We start from the raw sequence: 19100 nt of genomic DNA on the forward strand, positions 1-19100 counted from the left end.
CACATTTCCCATGGCACTCTGCAAGCTGCAGAGCAAACCCAACCAGAGCAGGAAGGACACCAATTAAGAGGCAGTACCTGCACACACAAAGTAAAACAGATGCTGCTGGAAAACACCACCGATAAAAATCACATCTTTAGAGGTGACAGCACGATCAGTCACCACGATCAGTCACGTTTCAGAGGACAGAGCTTATGCTTTTTCATTTGAGGAAGGAAAAGAAAATGTGCTTGAGAACAGCTCCAAAAGGCACAGTTCAGGAATCAGTTCTAGGTGAGACACTTAAACAAAGAAGATGGAGTATCCTTCTCTCTTCAGTGAGGAATGCTTCCCACTAGAGACAGGGCTCACAGGATGCTCAGAGAAAGCTCTTTTTACACATGGCTTTGGAGACCAACAACCCATTGTTTACCACGAGGAGCTTTCCTGCATTCAGAGAGACTGCAGCACAGGCCAGGTTTTGGGAGTGGAGGGTTGAAGGGGGAACAGGGGATACCTGCACTGTTTTAGGCATCTCTATTAATGTTTATAAATAGCTCCAAGGAAGTGGGAGCTGTAGGGTAAAACGAACTAGGGGGGGAAAAAACCCAACACCACAGTCCCATTCAAAGGAATTAAAACAAAGATAGGTCAGAGACTTCTCAACAATGGCACTGCCAACTCTCAGGGCCAAAACCCAAAAAGCAGAGAGAAAAGGCACAGACAAAGGGGGATGTAACACCCCCCTCCTCTCAGAATAGGGTTATTTTAAGCCTGTCTCCTTGGAGCTACCCTAATATTTTCTCTCATGACTCAAACCACCAGGGAAAGGAGTTAGAGCAGAGAAGAAAAGAAAAAGAAAAAAAAAAGAAGGAAAAAAAAAAAAACAAACCCAAAAAACCACAAAACAGAGCTAGGGCTGACCTCATAAGACACCTTTCTAGAAGGGGCAAAGCTCCAAAAGAGATGAAAGGCAGGTGGACTATGACTTACCTGGAAAAGTGTGTGGGTTGGGTGACCCTCTTTTAAGGCACTTTGAACAAAGGACATGCACAGTGTAGTACAGGCCCGGCCATTCCTGGAGCAGGACATTCAGTTCTTCCACTAAAGGCATAATAGCTTGCCAAGCTGTCCAGATATTTGGTAGGGACGCGTGACTAGCGATAGACAGAGTGTCTGGCTGCAGAGCTCCCCTGGCAGGCCGGTAACTCACCACCACAGGCACCTTTCCCCGGTAGGCATAAATCTGGTATTTGCCATCTGACCGTTGAACCACGTGGTTGTTAATCTGGACACTGTAGCGTGCAAACAAGCCGGGTGGGAAAATGAATGGAAAGCTATATTCAATCTGCAGCTGCTCAACCACAAAGGACTGTCCGCTCGGATTGGTGCCGTTGATCCATGCCTCTGCATGGGGCACCTCGTTTTTCACGTAGCAGGGAAACTTGTACCAAACAGCCGCCCCATTTAAGGGCTTGCATTTGGGTTTGTTGACACAGTAACACAGCCCCATCTTCTCCAGAAGCTCCAGAATGAGCTGCAGATCCTCCCGACTCTGGACGTGAGGCTTAAGAAGGAGACGGATAACATGGGCAGGAAGGAGGCCATGCAGCAAAAAGCCCTCCACATAATGATGGAGCTGAGTGGTCCTCAGTTCGTCAATCTGAGTGTCACTGAGCAGTTTCTGGAGCAGCACAGTGGCATCCCGCTGGCAAAAGACATTGAGGATGTCTATGAGCCGCGGCAGATTGTGGAACACATACTCCCGCAAGGTGAGATGCTCCTCAAAGTAGAGCAGCTTTCCACTCTCGTGCAGGTAGGACAGGGCACTCTGCAGCCGATCCTCCGTCAGACCTGCCTGCAAGCCCAGCCGGGCAGAGTCCCACCAGCTAAGCCACAACTGCTGTGCTTGAGGCTGGAAGTGCAGCTCCTCCAGCACTTGCCAGGACTTGGGCAACACCCGATGCAGGTTTGGGAAGATATCCCGGTGCTCAGCCACAGAGAGGAGCTTGTCCCGCAGGCGACGCACCTGGCAACGGTCCTGGCAGCTGAAAGGCAGCACTGGAGACAGGATCTGTGGGCGGTGGTTGAGAAGATACTGAAACTGGGCTTTCTTTCGCCGCAAGTTCTTGTCTGAGACCCTGTAAAAGGCAGCATGCGGGCTGGAGCAGCGCAGGTCGAAGTCCTGTCCCAGAGCCTCATCCACCTGCTGGACTAAGCTCTGGAGTCCCTCAGCATCCCTCTTCTCCTGCTGAGCAATCTGGTGATGGATGTCCAGGCACTTCTCTTCCAACTCCCGCTCCGCACAGAGGTCAGCATGGGTTCCCACCATGCACACTACGGCATGGGGCACCTTGGAACTGAGCCAGTGTAAGAAATAGCCCACAGAGGGGTAGAAGTGCTGAGGGACGTAGGCACTCAAATTCACCACCAGCACGTACAAGGCTCCAGGGGAGAGGAAAAAAGACTGGATCACATCATAGCTCGGATCCCCTGCCAGCTCATATACAATGAATGTCAGGCCCCTCTCTGCATCTGCTGTCCAGTCCATCACCTCAATGCCCTTACTGCCTCCTGATAGTCCTAGTCCCAGTGGTGTTCGGGGCGCATTGGGTGGCAGCGACGGTGCAGGGGATGTTGCGTCCCCGTTTTCTCGGTGAGAGGGCAAAACACGAGAAGAGATGTCCTGCCGCTCAACAGGGAGATGTTCTACCTGCTGCATGACAGATACCCGAGTTGAGGAATTGTCTTGAGGCTCTGGAAAGGGACAACACCCAACTGCCACCCTCCCAATGTCCTGCTGTTGCCCAGGAAACCCTCTGTGCTGGGTGTTCCCTGCCTCCAGGCTTTCCACGTCCTCTCTCTGCTCATTTTCCTCCATGAGGCACCGTCTCAGCAAAGTCTTTCCTGCGTTCTTTAGGCCCATGAGGACTAGTTTGAGGCGAGGTTTGAGGGCAGGCTGAGAGTGGGCTAGCTCCTGCTGGTAAGCTGCGATGTAGGGGATGCCTTTCATGCACACCTCATAGGGGGGCTGGATGAGGGGGTTATCTTTGATCTTCCATAGGGTGACACGGGAAAGCTGCCCGAAGCCCTCAGGCAGGATGGCGATCTGGTTGCCTTGCAGGACCAGCTCCTCTAGGCTGTGGAGGAGCACAATGGAGTCAGGCAGGTAGCGGATGCGGTTGTTGTCCAGCCAGAGAGTGCGGAGCTGGTGGAGCTGACAGAGGTGAGGGGGCAGCACAGTGAGCTGGTTGCGGCTCAGGTAGAGCTCCTCCAGACTGGGCAGTGCCAAGATGGCAGAGGGGAACTCCCCCAGCAGATTGGATGAGAGGTTCAGCATCTTGAGTCGCTGTAGTCTGCCGAAACCAGCGGGCAGCGCCTGCAGCCGGTTGCTGTCCAGCATGAGGCTCTCGAGGGCGCTCAGCTGGCAGAGACCCTCGGGAAGGGATGCCAGCCCGGTGCCGCTGAGCCAGAGGATCTTGAGGCGGCGGAGAGCAGCAATGCCCTCGGGCAGGGCTCCGAGGTGGCGGTTGCCGGAACAGTCGAGCTCCTCCAGGGCGGCCAGCTCCAGCACCGGGGCAGGGAAGGAGGGCAGCAGGTTGTGGTCGACGTCGAGGGCGCGGAGGTGCCGCAGACGGCCCAGGCCCTCGGGCAGGCGGCGCAGGCGGTTGAAGCTGAGGTCGAGCTCCTCGAGGCAGCCCAGCTCGGCGAGGCGGGGGGGCAGCCCCGGGCCCTCGGCGCCCAGCTCGTTGTGGCTGAGGCTGAGCTTGCGCAGGCCCCGCAGCCCCGCCAGCGCCCCGCCGTCCCCCAGGCCCCGCAGCCGGTTGTGGCTGAGGTCGAGCTCGGCCAGGCGGCCCAGGTGGCGCAGGGCGGCGGCGGGCAGGCGGCCCAGCCGGTTGCGCCGCAGGCTGAGCACCCGCAGCCCGCTCAGGGCGGCACCCACCTCCTCGGGCAGCTCCTCCAGCTCCCGCCCGCTCAGGTTCAGCGCCTCCAGCTCCCCCAGCGCCGCCGCCGCCAGGGACGGGCGGCGAGGAGCGGCGGCACCGGGGGGCGGCGGCGGCCCCCCCGGCGGCCCCGCGTCCGCCTCGGGCTCGGGCTCGCCGGGGCCTCCCCGCAGCTTCCGTGCGCGCAGGGCGGCGTCGCGCCACAGCTGCACCGCCTTCGGGGGCTCCGTCTGAGCCATGGCCGGGGGAGCGGGCCCCCGCCCCGCCCGACCCTACCTGCCGCCGCCGCCGCCGCTCGCCATGGGCGCGGCCACGCTGCGCGTCGCCGCCGCCGCGACGGGCTCGGGGCTCCCCGCGGCTCCGCGCCGGCACTGCCGCCGCGCCGCGCCGCCCCGCGCACGTACCGCCGCCGCCGCCGCCCCGCCGGGGGCGGGACGCGGTCACGGCCCGGCCCCGGCAGCGCCGCGCCGCCCCGCGCCGGGGAGAGCCGGCCTTGCCTCCGGGGGACACCCCGCCCCTGCCTGCCGGGCCCCGGCCCGTTCTCACCGGGAAAGAGGGGTCTGCGTGCTGGCCTGAGAGTCCTGGCCGGCGGCTCCTAGCCCGGCAACGCCCCAGAGAGCGGCCCTTCGGGTGCCCCGGTGGGGTGAGCCCGCCTGGCCTCGGAGGCGGTGGGGCGGTAGCGGTGGCGGTGCTGGTGGCGGTGCGGGCGCTCCGCCGGGACCCCGGTGTGTGACAGCCGCCGCCCCGGGTCTCGCCCTGCGCCTGGGCTTGCTGAGAGCTTTGCGAGCCGCCCGACTCACCACGGAGTTAGGGCAGAAGCTGTTATGTTACCCCCTGTCATTTTTTCTTGACGCAAGGGCTGATTTTTCATCCAGCCCTGCAAGAAACCGAGGTTAACCTTTCTTCCCATTCAGTAAATGTTCTTCCGTGTTGAGAGAGTGCGAAAGCCGGCAGCCCTCTGGTTAATCGGAGCAACTCTGCCACCTTCCTGCCGTGCTTTGTTTCCTGCGCTGCATCCATCTGGCCAGACCCTAAACACTGCCTTCTTCAGGTTCCTCAGTCAAGCTTTGCTCCAGGGGGTCGGAGAAATAGGCGTGGAAATTTCCACCTCTGATATAGAGGGGGAATAGAACCCTTTTACAGCGGAACCGCGAATCAGGGTGACGAAGGCTGTGGGCGCTCAGTTTTGTTCAGATGTGTGACCTTACCCTTACAAATGGCAGCGATGCACCGTGGCCAAAGGTTCACAGATTTTAAAACGTCATTGTCTTTGTTCAGCACTGGACACTCCAGCATGCTTTGGTGCTTCCTTTCACCGTGGAAGTAACCTTTCACCTTGTTCTAACAGCTACCATTGAAGTGTGCTATAAATTATTACTTCAGACCTATGAAAATAAAAATAAAGGATTTGAAATGAAAAGTAGTCCACAGGGCAACCAGGTTCACAGCCTTTATTGTCTTCCTTATTGTGGAAAACCCTTACAAGAATGACACCTTTCTTTTTGGGTGAACCTGTGCATCTAACTGTGCCTGGAGAGGAGGAGAGAGCTGAACCAACTTTGTGTTGAGCCATAGTCACTGCGCTAAATTATTACATTTACAAATTACTAAAACTACAAGATTGCAAAGGCTCAGATTCAGTTTCTGTGTTTCCTGTCATTAGCAGACAAGCAGGGATAAAAGAATTTTTCAAGCCCTCTGAGTTCTAGCAGACCTTCACCAGGTTTCTGCTAAATGCCTGAGAATGACATCACTCTGTGTAGGGAAAATCTTGAGTTGGCTGGCAAAGCCAGCCAAAGGAAACAAAGGACAGGGAAGAAAGTCCATAGTGAGAGAAAGTGTGGATGTACGAAGGCAAAACACATCTCCAAGTAGAATTCAGGAGCTGCTCAAAGCCAGCAGAGGCAGTCCTGAGGGCTGGGACCATGTTTTGGCTCTAGGGCCACTGCCTGACTTCTGCTGGAGAAGAGGTATGCAGGGATACTCATGACCCATGAGGCTCTACTGAGAGGTCCTAAACCTGGGGATAAAATTCTTCGAGATCCTGGCCCTAGGAAACAGAAATACTTCATGGCTTCTTGCTAAATTGTGCTCATCTAAAAGTAGTTTCCAACCTTGTATTCATTTATTTTCAGAGCATCCCTGCAGTGGGTCAGTACATCTTTTATTTGGGCTAACCTAGTTTTTGTGTCTGCTTTTCTGAAGGTCACATGGGAAGTAGCCCTTCACTGTACTCCAAAAGAAGCACTCTCCTTCCTTATTTCTAAAGTGGCACATTCAATTCCTAGTGGAGAAGGAATCATTCTCTTCTCCCACCCTCTTGCCCAATAGCTCTTGTTGAAATGAAACCAGGTTGATGGTTTCATTTCCAGCCTTTATGCAAAACCACCCAACCTGTTGCTATCAAAATTACATTTTTAAATCAAGACAGTCTTTCTAGAAACAGAAGACCTCTGCAGGGAAAATTGACCCTGGCTTCAATGGCAGTGGCCAAATTTTCTTCAGTTGCAAGCTTTCTTCTTTCCAATGCCAGGTAAAGACACCAAAAGCAGCATCATTATTGAGGGCCACCCACCCCATGATTCCTGTGGGCACTGCAGATCCTCTCTGAGGCCAGGGCAGGCTTCCAGTTGCTATATGACCTGCAGCAAGTTAACTCAAAAGGCTGCCACTGCATTGTTTCCCATGGGAAAACTGGAGGAGCTCCTCCACTGGGGATGCTCCAAGCAGCTGCTTGGCTCAGTCAGCTGAAAAACACCAGGGAGAGAAGTGCTTATCTCCATCTGCCTGCTATTAGAGGTCATAGCCTGTATTAAACATATCTTTCTGGCAGCATGCAAGGACAGGGTAAGTTCTTTTCACTAAGCAGGGAAAGTTTTGACTGTCAACCTTCCTATCAAAATATGCAAAGCAGCAGGAGCTGAATTCCACCCCATCGAGAGGGAGAAGTCATGCAACACTGTTCAAACTTTGATAAGCTCCTGTAGGTGATGAATGAAGCTAAGGCAGAAGAAACATGATGAACAGTATGTTGACACAAAGACATCCCCAGAGCTGCTTGAAGGTTTTCCAAAGAGGGAAGCTCTGGTGCTTTCCTATGAACCTTACACTTTATCCCCTTATGTTTGCATGAGTCTGCAAATCTCTGATGGTCAGCCAGGGATGGTTTCTCTTGGCTTTTTCAACACATTCACCACAGTCAAAGCTGCCAATAGGGAATGAGATAGGTAGGTTCTGGGGAAAAGGAAGATTCTATTTATCAGAAAATGTGGCTTTTGGTACAGACCTAGATGATCCCTTATCTTCCCATCTTCTTAGGCAGAGGAGACATATTTTTCCAAACATGACTTTCGCATTTCCTCTCAATTTACTCATTAGCTTACTAAAGGTCCATTAAACATGAGCATCAGCATACTGGATGCTGGTTTTGGAGTAATTTCCTAGTTTTTGGAGGTTAACAATATTCATAAACCACACCAAACCCCTCTCTTGCTGCTCAGGATCAGCTGGGACTTACAGCCAGGTGGCTGTAAAATTGCCAGGAAATCTATAAAGCATTTTATATTAAAAAAAAAAAAATCCCATTTCAGTGGGTTCCATTATATGTCAAAATTGCATTTGCAGTTATTAATTTTAAATAGTAGTCCTGCAAAATCCTATTGATGGAATTTAATTATTCAGATGAAATCTGAAGTGCTTCCACTTTACTGAGCCCTGCACCTGCATCATTAATAAGATTTCTATGTAAAGAACCTTCTTACTGAGTCAGGCAAAAGGCACTGAGTAATCAACAATATTTTAGGCCCTTGCAGGATAAGAGGTGCAAATGTAACCAGCTGCTTGTGACAGGACATGAACTTAAATCAGCTCAACAGAAGCACCAAGCTGCTGTCGTAAGCAGATGCAGGGTGTGCTGTGGGCCAGTGCAAAGCTCACAGGCTCTGGCACCAGCAGTGAGTGAGGCTGGCAGGCCCTTGGGAGACTGCATGCCCTCTGCACCACCAGACATGCAGCCCACTTGTTAAAAACCCCAGGGTCCTGCTTTGGCACCAGTTCTTGTCTCCAAGGGCTCAGTGGCTGGCTGGAGAATAAGCAGTGGGTTGACTGACTGCTTTCAAAGATCCTCCACACGTTCCTCCTCAACCTCAAGTAGAAGTCCTGTGAGGATAAAATTTTGCCGAGAACTGCATTCTCCACACTGTTTTGCCCACCATTTGTACGGGAGTACTATGAATCTACCCCAAGGCTTAACAAGCCATATATGGTGATGGCAGCACTTGAAGAGATCCTGGAAATGCTCTGGGCAGAGGAAAGAGAAGGGCAGGGATGACTAACACTGCTGTTTGCCTCAGCCTTCTGCAGGGGAGCGGTGGGGCTGTACTTGTGGGGCAGGAAGACTAAGGAGAAATTTGGGAATGCAGTAGGATAGGGACCCCCGCAATGTGGGAGTGTGAAGAGGAGGTGCATCCCCAGAACTGCCCAATGTAACCCATGACCAGTACCCACTTCCCCATAGATAGGTCTCATACTGTCAATCCTAATTGCTTTGCTTGTTTCTTCCTAGGCACAGGAATTCCTTAATAGAATCACAGGAAGGTTTGTGTTGGAAGAAACCTTTAAAGATGATAAATCCAACCCCCTTGCCTTGGCAGGGACATCTTCAACTAGGTCAGGTTGCTCCAAGCCCCATCTCACCTGGCCTTGAACACTTCTGGAGGCAGGGCATCCGTAACTCCTCTGCGCAACCTGTTCCAGTGCCTTACCACCCTCATGGTAAAGAATCTCTTCCTAACATCTAATCTAAATCTCTCCTTGTTTAGTTTAAAACTGTTCCCCCTTGTTCTGTCACTATATGCCTGTGTAAGAGTCCTTCTCTCCTTTTTCTTATACTTCTGCTTTAAGTACTGGAAGGATACAATGAGGTCTCCCTGGAGGCTTATCATCTCTAGGCCGAACAACCCAGTCTGTCTTAATAGGAGAGGTGCTTCAGCCCTCTGATCATCTTTGTAGCCCTTGTCTTGACTTGCTTCAACAGGTCTAGAGGACCCCAGAGTTAGATATAGTATTCCAGGTGAGGTCTCACAGGAGAGGATTAGAGGGAAAGAATTTCCTTTGTTCTGCTGGCCATGCTTCAGTTTATGTAGCCCAGTACACAACTGGCTTTCTAGCCTGTGAGTGCACATTGCTGGATCATGTCCTGCTTTTCATCTACCAATACCTCTCTGGCCTTCTTTTGAAGGTTGACCCAGAGTATAGCATTCCTTACTCAATTCTACAACCAACAATTACATTTTCAGGCCACCATGCATCCCCAGTTTAAAAAATGCTACTTGTATTTTAAAATTCGTTTGGGAAGTAGAATAAATGTTTGCATACCTATTAATTTCATACAAGTGATGCCTTGGTTTATGGGAAATACAGAGAGAGCAAAGGAATATGAGGTTTTTTTGCCACTGATGCCACAGAAGCAATTGGAGGGTGGCATATAAACTGTGGGAAGCCAGTGGTGAGCTGAACAAAGCCAGTGGTAAGCTGAACAAGTGTATGCTGATGCTCTGGCCTCTTAAATATCTTACAAAGCTTGGTTCTGACAAAGGGGGATATTGCAATTAGCTTGCAAAGTCCTTTTGGAACTTTAAAATGAAAGGCAGCTGTGAAGCAGTAGCTGTACAGATTCAAGTGCCAGGGAGGTCCTGCTGAGCTCTCTCAGTGCCTGGTCAAGGCACATGCCTTCTAAGTCATGGAACAAACAAGAACTGAGCTGGGCACATTCACATTCTCCACTAGTCATTGTGACTGATTTAATGCCTCCCTTCTCATTACCAGCAGAAAGGTATGTAGTAGCACTAGACCAGATCCAAATTTCTTCTGAATTCCTATTTTCTGATTTTCTGTGCTCCCAGCGCTAGACCTATCAGTGCTTCTTCAGCACATCACATGGTGGTGCTATGCAAACACTTCCTAAAGCCCTTTTGCTACCAAACAGCTAAGGATGAGGCTGGCTAGGATGAGGCTAGCTGGCCTTGGCCATATTAAATCCTTTTAACAGGAATTCCTCATCACTCTTCCCATTCTCTGACCTGTGGCTGCTGCCCTACCAGGTGTACTGAGAATTTTCCAGAAATTGTTGCTGTTGATATTATTCCTGTCAATGGAATCTCCCTTTTCTCACAGATTAAAGTTAAGTGATCTCTCAGTAACACCTATTAGAGCGTTCTGACTTAAACCATAATTGTTTATATCCTCCCTAGATATCAGAAAGCCAGGAGAACTGTGATCTCAGCTTTCTTCTGCTTTCCAAATCCAACCCAAAATCCTTATTTAAATGCTTCTGCTTCTGCCCACGTTCTTCAGATCTGCTTATTCTTACAGAGGGCATCTTTTGATCCCTGATATCCCTAGATTTCTCTTCCTTACCTTTTAGCACTGGTTACCCTGGGTAACCTTTTGCCTGGCTGCCCCAGCTTCCTGTTCCAGCTCTCCACATTCTGCTGTTTCTGAGCAAATGGAGTGTTTCCCACTTGGCTCCTCTCCGCCATTTGCTCCATGTGGCTTTTAAGTGACTGCCTTGCTCTGGCCAACAGGCTCTGCGCCAGTGCTGCTTTCCTCCATGGAATGAGTAAAGAAGTGGCCTTTCAGCTTAGCTAATCAACTTTTAAAGAACTGCCAGGCTCCACTTAAGTTTCTCCATCAGCTTTCTCTCCTAGTCTCACTCCATCATTTCCTGGCTTTACAAAAAGAGCTGTACTGGAATGAAGCAGTGTTCAAAGCCAGGTTGGATAAAGCCTTGAATGGCCTGGTCTAGAGGGAGGTGTTCCCTGCCTATGGCAGGGGATGTCGGGACTAGATGATCTTTAAGGTCCATTCCAAGTTCTTAACATTCACGATTCTGTGATTCTACGAAGCCACGCTGCCGGCTGGATCGCCTGCAGGGGAAGGGAGGTGAGCGCTGGCTACCCATGGGGGCCGGGTAACCCACCCACCTCTGGCGTGACCAGTAAAGGAATGTGATTTGTTTGTCACTGATGCCACAAAAGCACCTGGATGGTGAAACATGAACTGTGGAAAGCCGGCGGTGAGCTGAACAAGTTCATACCGATGCTTCTTAAGTACTTCACAAAGCCTGGATCTGACCATGGGGTGTTGCAATTAGCTTGCAAAGCCCTTCTGTAGTTTTGACACGAGCGGCGGCTGTGCAGAAGCAGCTGTTCAGACTCCGGTGTCGCAGCCGGATCGCGTGCAGGCGGAAGAAGGGCACCCCCCCCCCTACAGCGGGCTCCGCGGGTGAACGCCGTCCCTCGCCCGCCCCTCCGAGGCCACGCCTGACGAGTTGCCGTCCCGCCCCTCTCCCGGCCCCCCGGCTCCCGGGCAGCGCCGGCCCCACCGGGACTCGGCCCCGCCCCGGGGCGGTGCCGGGGCGGCGCCGGGGCGGTGCCGGGGCGGTGCGGCCGCGCCCCGCGGGCCCCGCGCGGGCGTCACGTCCGTGCGCGGCGCTCGGGGTTGGCGGACGGGCGGAAGCGCGGGCGGGGCGGCGCCGTTGCCGCAGTGACGGGGCCGGGAGGGGCGGAGCGGCGCGAAGATGGCGGCGGTGCCGCCGCGTCGCTCCCAGCACCACCATCACCACCACCACCCGCCGCCCGGCCCGGCCGCACCGCCGCCCACCGCCGCCTCGCCGCCGCGCAGCCCCAGCCTGGCACCGGCCGCGCAGCGCCCCAGCCTGGCCGGCCCCGAGGGCGAGGCGCCCCCCGACGCGGACCGGCCCCCGGCCGCGGAGTGTGCGGAGGGGTCGGGCGCCGCCGCGCCTGTCCCGCCGCCGGGCTCGGGCAGCAGCTCCAGCGGCTCTTCCTCGTCTTCCTCGTCCTCGTCCGCGTCGTCGTCGGCGGCGTCGAGCCCGGCGGCGGAGAGTCCCGAAGCGGCGGGGCCGGGCGCGGCGAGCGGGGCGTTCCGCGAGCTGCTGGAGGCCTGCAGGAATGGGGACGTGACGCGCGTGAAGCGCCTGGTGGACACGGGCAACGTGAACGCCAAGGACATGGCGGGGCGCAAGTCCACGCCGCTCCACTTCGCCGCCGGTGGGTACCGGAGCCTCCCGTGCCCGGCCGGGGCAGTGACAGCGAGCGGGACAGGCAGGGCTCTCCTGGAATAGCTTCGGGCAGCGCCTCGGTGACTCGGGAGTGGGCAAGCCTAAGCTGGAAGAGTGTGAGCACACGCTCTTCCCCAGCGGCGTTTCGCTACGGGCTGTTGGGAGCTGGTTGTTAAATCCCCTTCCTTTGGGTGAGACCAGTGGGAGAGGAGATCCTGGGAGCGTAAAGAGACTCTAAGACCTAAGAGTATGGACAGTGATCTCGGTGTTTGATATCCATGGGCTGCTGCAAAGTTGTGCAGTGGACTTAGGAAGCAGGAAACTGAAATTCAGGACAGAGTTGACTTGAAGTATGGGTTTCATCTGCGTTCTAACAGCTCAGAGAGTCCTGTGATGCACAAGTACTTCAGTCTTGATGCCTTGTACTTTGTAACTTCTCTCATTTCAGCATGGTTGCTGGTTGATGTCTGCATCTCTTGTGGTCTGAGTAGGCTGGGGAAAGGGATCAAGTGGAACAGCTGAACGGTATAAGTTAGATTAGTGTCCAAGAAAGAATATACTTATTTGTGCAGAAAAGAGATGTCATTGTGATCAGAACTAATGTTATAAAAACAGTTTAGCAGTAAGGTCCAACAGTGTAGACTAACTGGAAGTAAATATTACCTTTTGGCAAATGGAACTGTAACAGATTACTGCAGTTCATAAAAAAATATTTCTTACAGGGTGTATTCTTCACTGGAGGCACACAAAATTCATTATAAAAGTAAAATGAAGACAGTCTTTTAAATCATTACTCCTAAGTCAGGGCTTGTACAATTGCTAGATCTGTGGTCAGTCTGAGAGCTCTCTGAGGTGTGCCAGGGTGTCACAGAACTGCACCTTACATAGTGAAGTGCACAGATCTAGCTTGAGCTTTGTGGTGCACTGGTACACATAAATTAAGATAATTAACAAGTCTGTATCGAGTGATAAGTGTTTGAGTGCTGGCATGTAGCTCTAAGTCATGTTTAAATCAGTAGCAAAATGAACATTTTATGGCACAGTGTTGCCTGGCACTCTGAATAGTGCTGTACAATTTATAAGTTAGATAACACACACTGAGACTGTATGGGTTTGTTTTCATTTTCAAAGTACAAGAGGTATTTGACAATGCCCCTAAGGGAACTTTTGGTCCTGGGCTGTTTCCTTTTCTTTCTTTGATCTCTGAGCTCTACTGCTGAGACGGGGCTTAAGCAAGTGGAGTTTAAAACGCAGCAAATTTCTGGGGTATGGAGATGGACTTAATTTTGATGAACCTTGAACTTACTTCTGGTACCAACTGCATGTGTGCTTATGAAGTTCTTAATGTTTTGGAAAGCTTGAGTCTGCTCTGCTACTTTTGGATTCAGACTTAAAGTTAGATCTTGCTGTTTCCCCTAAAACTCTGAGATCTCAGGTTGTAACTTCAGTGTCTGTACAAACTGTAGTGCTGAAGCTGCAGCGGGTAATGTCTGCTCTGATTAGAGAAGAAATGGACAAAACTTAATTGAGGGGGTAAGGTTTTGAAAGTTGATAGTATTATTAAGATGTTACTGTAATAGCAGTGGAAGGTGATTTGTTGTAGCATGAGGAAAATAGCAAATGAAGTTACTGTATCTAACAAATTCCCATATCCATTTTTCTAGATTTAAAGACTTCCCTTAGATACCATACCTACTTTATCTCAAATGGCTGCTTGTCTGGTGCCAGTGGATTAGACATGTAAGAGCATTAGGCACGTTTCTTATTACATAGATCTTGAGATCATGCATTTTGGAAAGGTCTGTAAGCAAGCATGTTGTTTGAATGCAACTGATCTTAAGCAGTGTATACCTGCCAGTGATGCAGTGTGTTGATTTGATCTCCTTTGTGGGCCAAAGGTAAAATAAAACTTGTTTGCTTATGAGCATAGCAGTCTGCTGTGTATAGGAAGCTGTGTTTTGGATAATAGCCCATGTTTATGAGCCACACATAGTGTGAATTGCATGGCCTTCAGTAGGGAATGGGTGGATGAGAGTGCAGGAGGTCGTGTTTTAAACTGCTTTTTTCAATCTTCTTGAAGCTAAACTCTTAGGTGAATAGAGTTTCACTTCTGATGTTGTGATTTGTGAAAGAGGAATTCTCCTTCTAATTTCGTCTTCATTTCCCGTTTTTGGTACTGAACTTTATTTATTTTGTTTTTCCTTCCCCCTCTCACAGGGTACTCGACTTCTCCCCAGCTCAGTCTGTTTTTTCAGATGTCTATCTTGGCAGCAATACCAGGCAGTTAAGTTCTTTTACTGTAATAGGGAAGGATAACTTCCCCAGTTATAGTTCCTTGTGAAAAGTATTAAGTTTTGGTTTCCTTAGGCTTTATAAGGTTTCTAATTTGAAAATCACCTTTATGTCCTTTCTTGTGGCAGGACTATAAAATGAGGGACTTCTGATAGCACTCAGAATCCTTGGCATAGATGTAAGCTGGAGAGCTGAAATCTGTTACCAATTATTTTAAAAGCTGGGGATAGGTCCGAATCTGTTTCTAAGAGTCGGAATCACCTGTCCATTATTCACTTCCAGATAAATTGTGCGTGGCTGCATCAAATTGGAGCAACAGTTTTATTCACATTTTCTCTGTTTGGGATACCTGAACTGCCAATTGAACTGAATAAAGGGGAAGTGGTTCTTCGGCTCTGTGTTGAAGTGTCAAGTAGCGTGCTGAATAAATCTGACCTGCTTTATTAACCTAGCTGTTAATAAAGGAGAAATTAATACTGAGGTGATATCACAGTTATAGAGGCCTCTCATGCAAGCAGGAAGAGGTTGAGCAAAGCATAATTTTCCTTTCATCCTCCTTGCTTGGAGAGGGGAAAACTCAGTCCTGTATCAACTGCTATGTTGATTGCAGGATATTTGGATCTCTGGTACTAGCGTAGGCTTTGGATATTGTCCAGCAGCACCCAAACAGCAGGTTTGAAAGACTTGAAAGTGATTGAGTGACTTTAAAACATGCACAAAAAAATAAATTAAGTGGAAGTATTAATGTATGCATAGCTTTTACATTCAGTTTATTTCAATAAAATCTAGCTTGCTAAAAAAATTTAAAAAGTAGCTGTGCTAAGCATGGAAAAAGGTATGTTTGGTTTAACTTTTTATCAATACTGGTGGCCAAAAGCAGATATCTAGAGAAGAGTTATATACTTATTCTTTCCATATGATACTTCTCTGAGTACTCTTCATGCAGTTTGTAGCTTAGCAATTGTCTGAACAAAACCCAGGTTTTAAATGTTATTAGAGGGTCATCCTGTGCTAAGGAGTTAATTAAATAATTGAACTGTTAACTTGTGTTAGAAGTAACTTGTTTTCTGTTGTACTTTGCACCCTCTTCACTGGAATATTCTGTGTTCTACATAGCAACATTCTTCTTCAAACTGGGTTGAATGAGACACACTTTTTCACTCGCTTGTCTTTCTGCTGCATTCCTTTGATCTAAACATGTTACCTCTTTTCCTTGAGAAAGATCTGTCATTGTTTATTTCACGAAAATAAGAACATATTTACTGTACTATATGCCCTTCAGTGGCTGAAACTACTTGTAACAACAGTGTTTTCTGTTCTTGTAAATTGGCCCGACAATTCTGCATTTGATGGTGTTGCTGACACATAATTGATAAAATATCTCTTTTGCCAGCATAACCAAATGTTTTGGTTTTTCTGTGTGTGTGTGTGAGGATGGATTGTAGGAGAATAGAGATAATGCAGAAGGCAATCTTACCCCTGAGAAGTTCCAGTTGTACTAATTACCAAAGAGTAGAAATAGCCTTGCCTTTAATAGGTCACAGCTGTGTCCAGTAAGGATGGGTGTTGTAAAAGGGTGGTTTAGCTGGTTGAGAGGAGAATTGGAGTCAGTTGGCTGTGCTGCTGGGGATAGAAAGGGTCAGGTGTTCATGTTAGGGACAGAAAGGGTCAGTCTGTGCTGCTGGGGGCACAAAGGGTCAGGTGTTCATGTTAGGGACAGAAAGGGTCAGTCTGTGCTGCTGGGGACAGAAAGGGTCAGGTGGTTGTGATGGGGACAGGTAGAAGTCAGCCAGCTGTAGAGAGGAAAGAGAAAAGGAGTCAGTGTTGTGGGAGCTGCCCATGAGAACTCAGAGAGAAGGTATGAAAGTCTTACAGTGAGGTAATAAACTAATGGTGACCGTCAGTTCCCATCCACTGTCGATTGGCACTAAGCGCTGACGCCAACAATTGGTGGCCTGTATGGGGATGGATCTTGACATGTATGTGAGAGGTAGTTGTTTTTTTTTTTTCCTGTTGGGAACACTATTGGCTTTTTTTTTAATAGTTGGGTGATTTTAGTCTGTGATGAGGTGTTATGTTTTAGGTACAATTTGTATGGGATATGGTGTGAGTTTGCTTCTCAGCCTTAAGATACATTCTGTGCGTTGTTATATGGTTTGCAAGTTGAAGTGTGTTGGTTCATTATGTTTGGAAGCAGGCTGACAGTGATGCATTCATGGCTCTGTGTGTATCATCCTCCATGCAGAGCACTCACATGCCAAAGTTGATTTTCTGTGACTTTTCTACCATTAATATACCTGGATGGGGAGAACTCCTGTGAGCATTTGTCTGAAATCTGTGCTTTTTCCTTGAGCCAGCTTGGTAACAGACTTGCTCTTTTCCTTTTGAAACAACACTGGGCCCTATAAAAGGATGCATATGTATTTCCTGCTGACACTTTGGTTCCTTGCTGGTAAATAATTAATAATAGTGTCTCTTTCAGAAATGACTAGGTGGATGGACCTGGTAGAAATAAGCTGAGTCCTACTCAGTTTCTTCATATAGCCACAGTCATAAGCCTGTCCAGTTCCACACCCATTTAAAGGGAAGTTAAACTTTTTTTTTGATCAGGAAGTTTGCTCCTCACATTCTTGTCAACACATTCTTTTAGCTTTACAGGTGTTCTCTTTCTAGTGTTTTACCCAGGGATATAGAGAATACTACTGATTGCTGAACTGTGGCTTAATGCCCACTTCTGTACCAAGAAGAGGTAGAAGCTTCCAGGAATGGCATTTGGAAGTTATGGAACTGGGATCACAGAGTGGAATTTCTTGGTCTTATTGAAACTCAGGCTTGGAGAAACCTGATTTAAGGTGACTTGTTAAAGCATCAGTGATACAACTTGTTTTCTTTCTGCTTATGTGTGTAGTAATGGCAAAAAGCTGTTGAGAGAAAGCAGTTTTGTTCTAAGCATCCCTTTGATATCACTAACTATAACTGTTGGAAGTCTAATCACTTTGTGAAGGCTAGCATAAATAACTATGCTCTAGAAAATTTCTGGAGTGTACTGCTTTAATCCTGAAGGCAAAGGGATTTCACTTGGGTTGGGAAGCAGTCAGTGGTCAGAGTTTAAGAGAGCTGATCAAGTTGGCTTGTCAGCTAGCAAGCTGTTAATCATAAAAACACAAGCTGCTTTGACATATATGAGTAAGATAAGTAACTGCAGAGGCAGAGCTGATCTAAGTAGTGACTGAGTGTTCCTTGAGGGAGAGCCAGGAAATGGCAAGAGGTACTTGGTAACTTATGACACACTTCCACTCTGCGCAGAGACACCTGATTCAACCACTCCACCTGTACTGCAGTGTAGAGCAAATTAGATTACATTGGTCTGGAAAGCTTTGCTTGAGACATCATTCTGAAACTACTCTGACTCAACTTGTTTTGAGTATCCTTGTCATAGACGAGATGTCTGACCTCACGCAGGTTTTTGTAAAGCCAAGTCACTGTTTAATTCTGCCTTGCGCGATGTCAGATGGGGTTAATAATTTTCAGCTGGATTCATATGGATACAATGAAGAATGCAAATTGTGTAGTCAATTAGGAAACATCCTGGCAAGTCTTACGGCCTCAGAGCCCACAAAATGCACACTTTTTCATGCAAAAAAAAGATGAATTGATAAGTTACTGACCTTGAATTTGAAATTTTTACTGGTTTTGGTAGCATTTGTGGTACATGAACTTTATTAGTGTCACAAATGTATTACTTAGTAGAAAGTTTTGACTTGCTTTGTTTGTGACTAGTAACGTGTTCTCTTGAATTATCTTCTAATACTTTGTGCAATATGTCTCCTTCCCATTTAAAATTTTTTTGAATAAATTTACAAGAGAATATAAATGCAAAATCGTAGACCTTCAGTAATACTGAACCACATGTACTTTTTCCCAGCTTGAAGACTTTTCAGTTTACTTAGTTAAATCACTCAGTTTAATTGTTTTCAGTCTAGTGAAGTGGGAGAAGTGCTTGGGAAAGTATTAGTGAAAAGGTCTGATCCTGGTGTGTGCTGTAGTAAAGCAGTGACACACAGTGACTTAGCTTGGATTTCTTTCACTCTTTGCTTATAGCATAAAACCATTTTGAAAAGATCATGTGTCTAAGAGTGTTCCTCTACCTCAAGGGCTTCTATTCCCATATAAACTGTGTTTAGTGCTCTAACAAGTGAGATTACTTTTAATAAGAGCATCTTTCCAGCTTTGCTTAAGGTCCTGGTGATACCTACAAGTGTGCTTAACCTGTGATTATAAACTTCTGTAAAATTTAAGTCCTTTGGGAGTCTTGTTCTTAAATCAAGGTGGTGAAAGGAGGAGGAAAAACACCGAATGAGAATCATAAGTCTTTGATGTCAAACTGTATATTCCATCTTTGCAGAGATTGAAATTGGCATTTGGAGGAGTTCTTGCTATGTTGAGTTAAAGTGTCATTAATTGGGTGGTGGGTGAAACAGTTCAGCTGTACTTAAACTGATCAAACTGACTACTTGGTGTATTGTACTCACCAGGGAAGGCATTCTTCCAACTCTACTGGGAAGTCAGTTGTTTTTTACCAAACTTTCTGAAAATTTGGCGAAGAATTATGTGTCTTTTCTGAATATTAGTAATTAAGTTGTCTGTAAACTATTACCATGTGAAAGCTTTTGAATAACTGATGGGGGGCTTTAAGTGGAATCACTAGTTGGGCATATACAAGAGAGAGTACAACTGATACTCCTGTTACTTTCCTTGCATCCCTCTCATCATTCAGCATGCTCAGCCTTGTAGGTCTTCTTAAT

The 19100-nt window shown here is 48.7% G+C and overlaps 2 protein-coding genes across 12 annotated transcripts in view; one reads left to right on the forward strand and one right to left on the reverse strand.

The window, feature by feature from the left end:
• The window catches only part of MFHAS1 (multifunctional ROCO family signaling regulator 1), a 35484-nt gene extending 31219 nt beyond the window's left edge, over nt 1–4265 (reverse strand). For 4 of the 10 annotated variants that reach the window (XR_014954827.1, XR_014954828.1, XR_014954826.1 and 1 more), the window contains exon 1: nt 973–4264. Coding sequence is in view for 3 of the 10 variants with exons in the window: in XM_085578084.1 (XP_085434210.1) it covers nt 973–4162 (3190 nt within the window). In the remaining 7 variants the exon portion in view is untranslated. Of the gene's footprint in view, nt 1–972 lie in introns of all 10 variants that reach the window. The other 6 variants (XR_014954830.1, XR_014954831.1, XR_014954829.1 and 3 more) reach the window with 2 other exon arrangements.
• Nucleotides 4266–11487: 7222 nt separating this feature from the next.
• Nucleotides 11488–19100, forward strand: part of TNKS (tankyrase) — a 125383-nt gene continuing 117770 nt past the window's right edge. The window contains exon 1 of one of the 2 annotated variants that reach the window (XM_021532595.4): nt 11488–11992. In XM_021532595.4, the coding sequence (XP_021388270.2) occupies nt 11503–11992 (490 nt within the window). In that variant the 5' untranslated portion in view covers nt 11488–11502. Of the gene's footprint in view, nt 11993–12051; nt 16154–19100 lie in introns of those variants that run through there. The other variant, XM_085578087.1, reaches the window with a different exon arrangement.

This window comes from Lonchura striata, chromosome 4, assembly GCF_050655825.1.
Source record: "Lonchura striata isolate lonStrDom1 chromosome 4, ASM5065582v1, whole genome shotgun sequence".
Classification (NCBI taxonomy): Eukaryota; Metazoa; Chordata; class Aves; order Passeriformes; family Estrildidae; genus Lonchura; species Lonchura striata.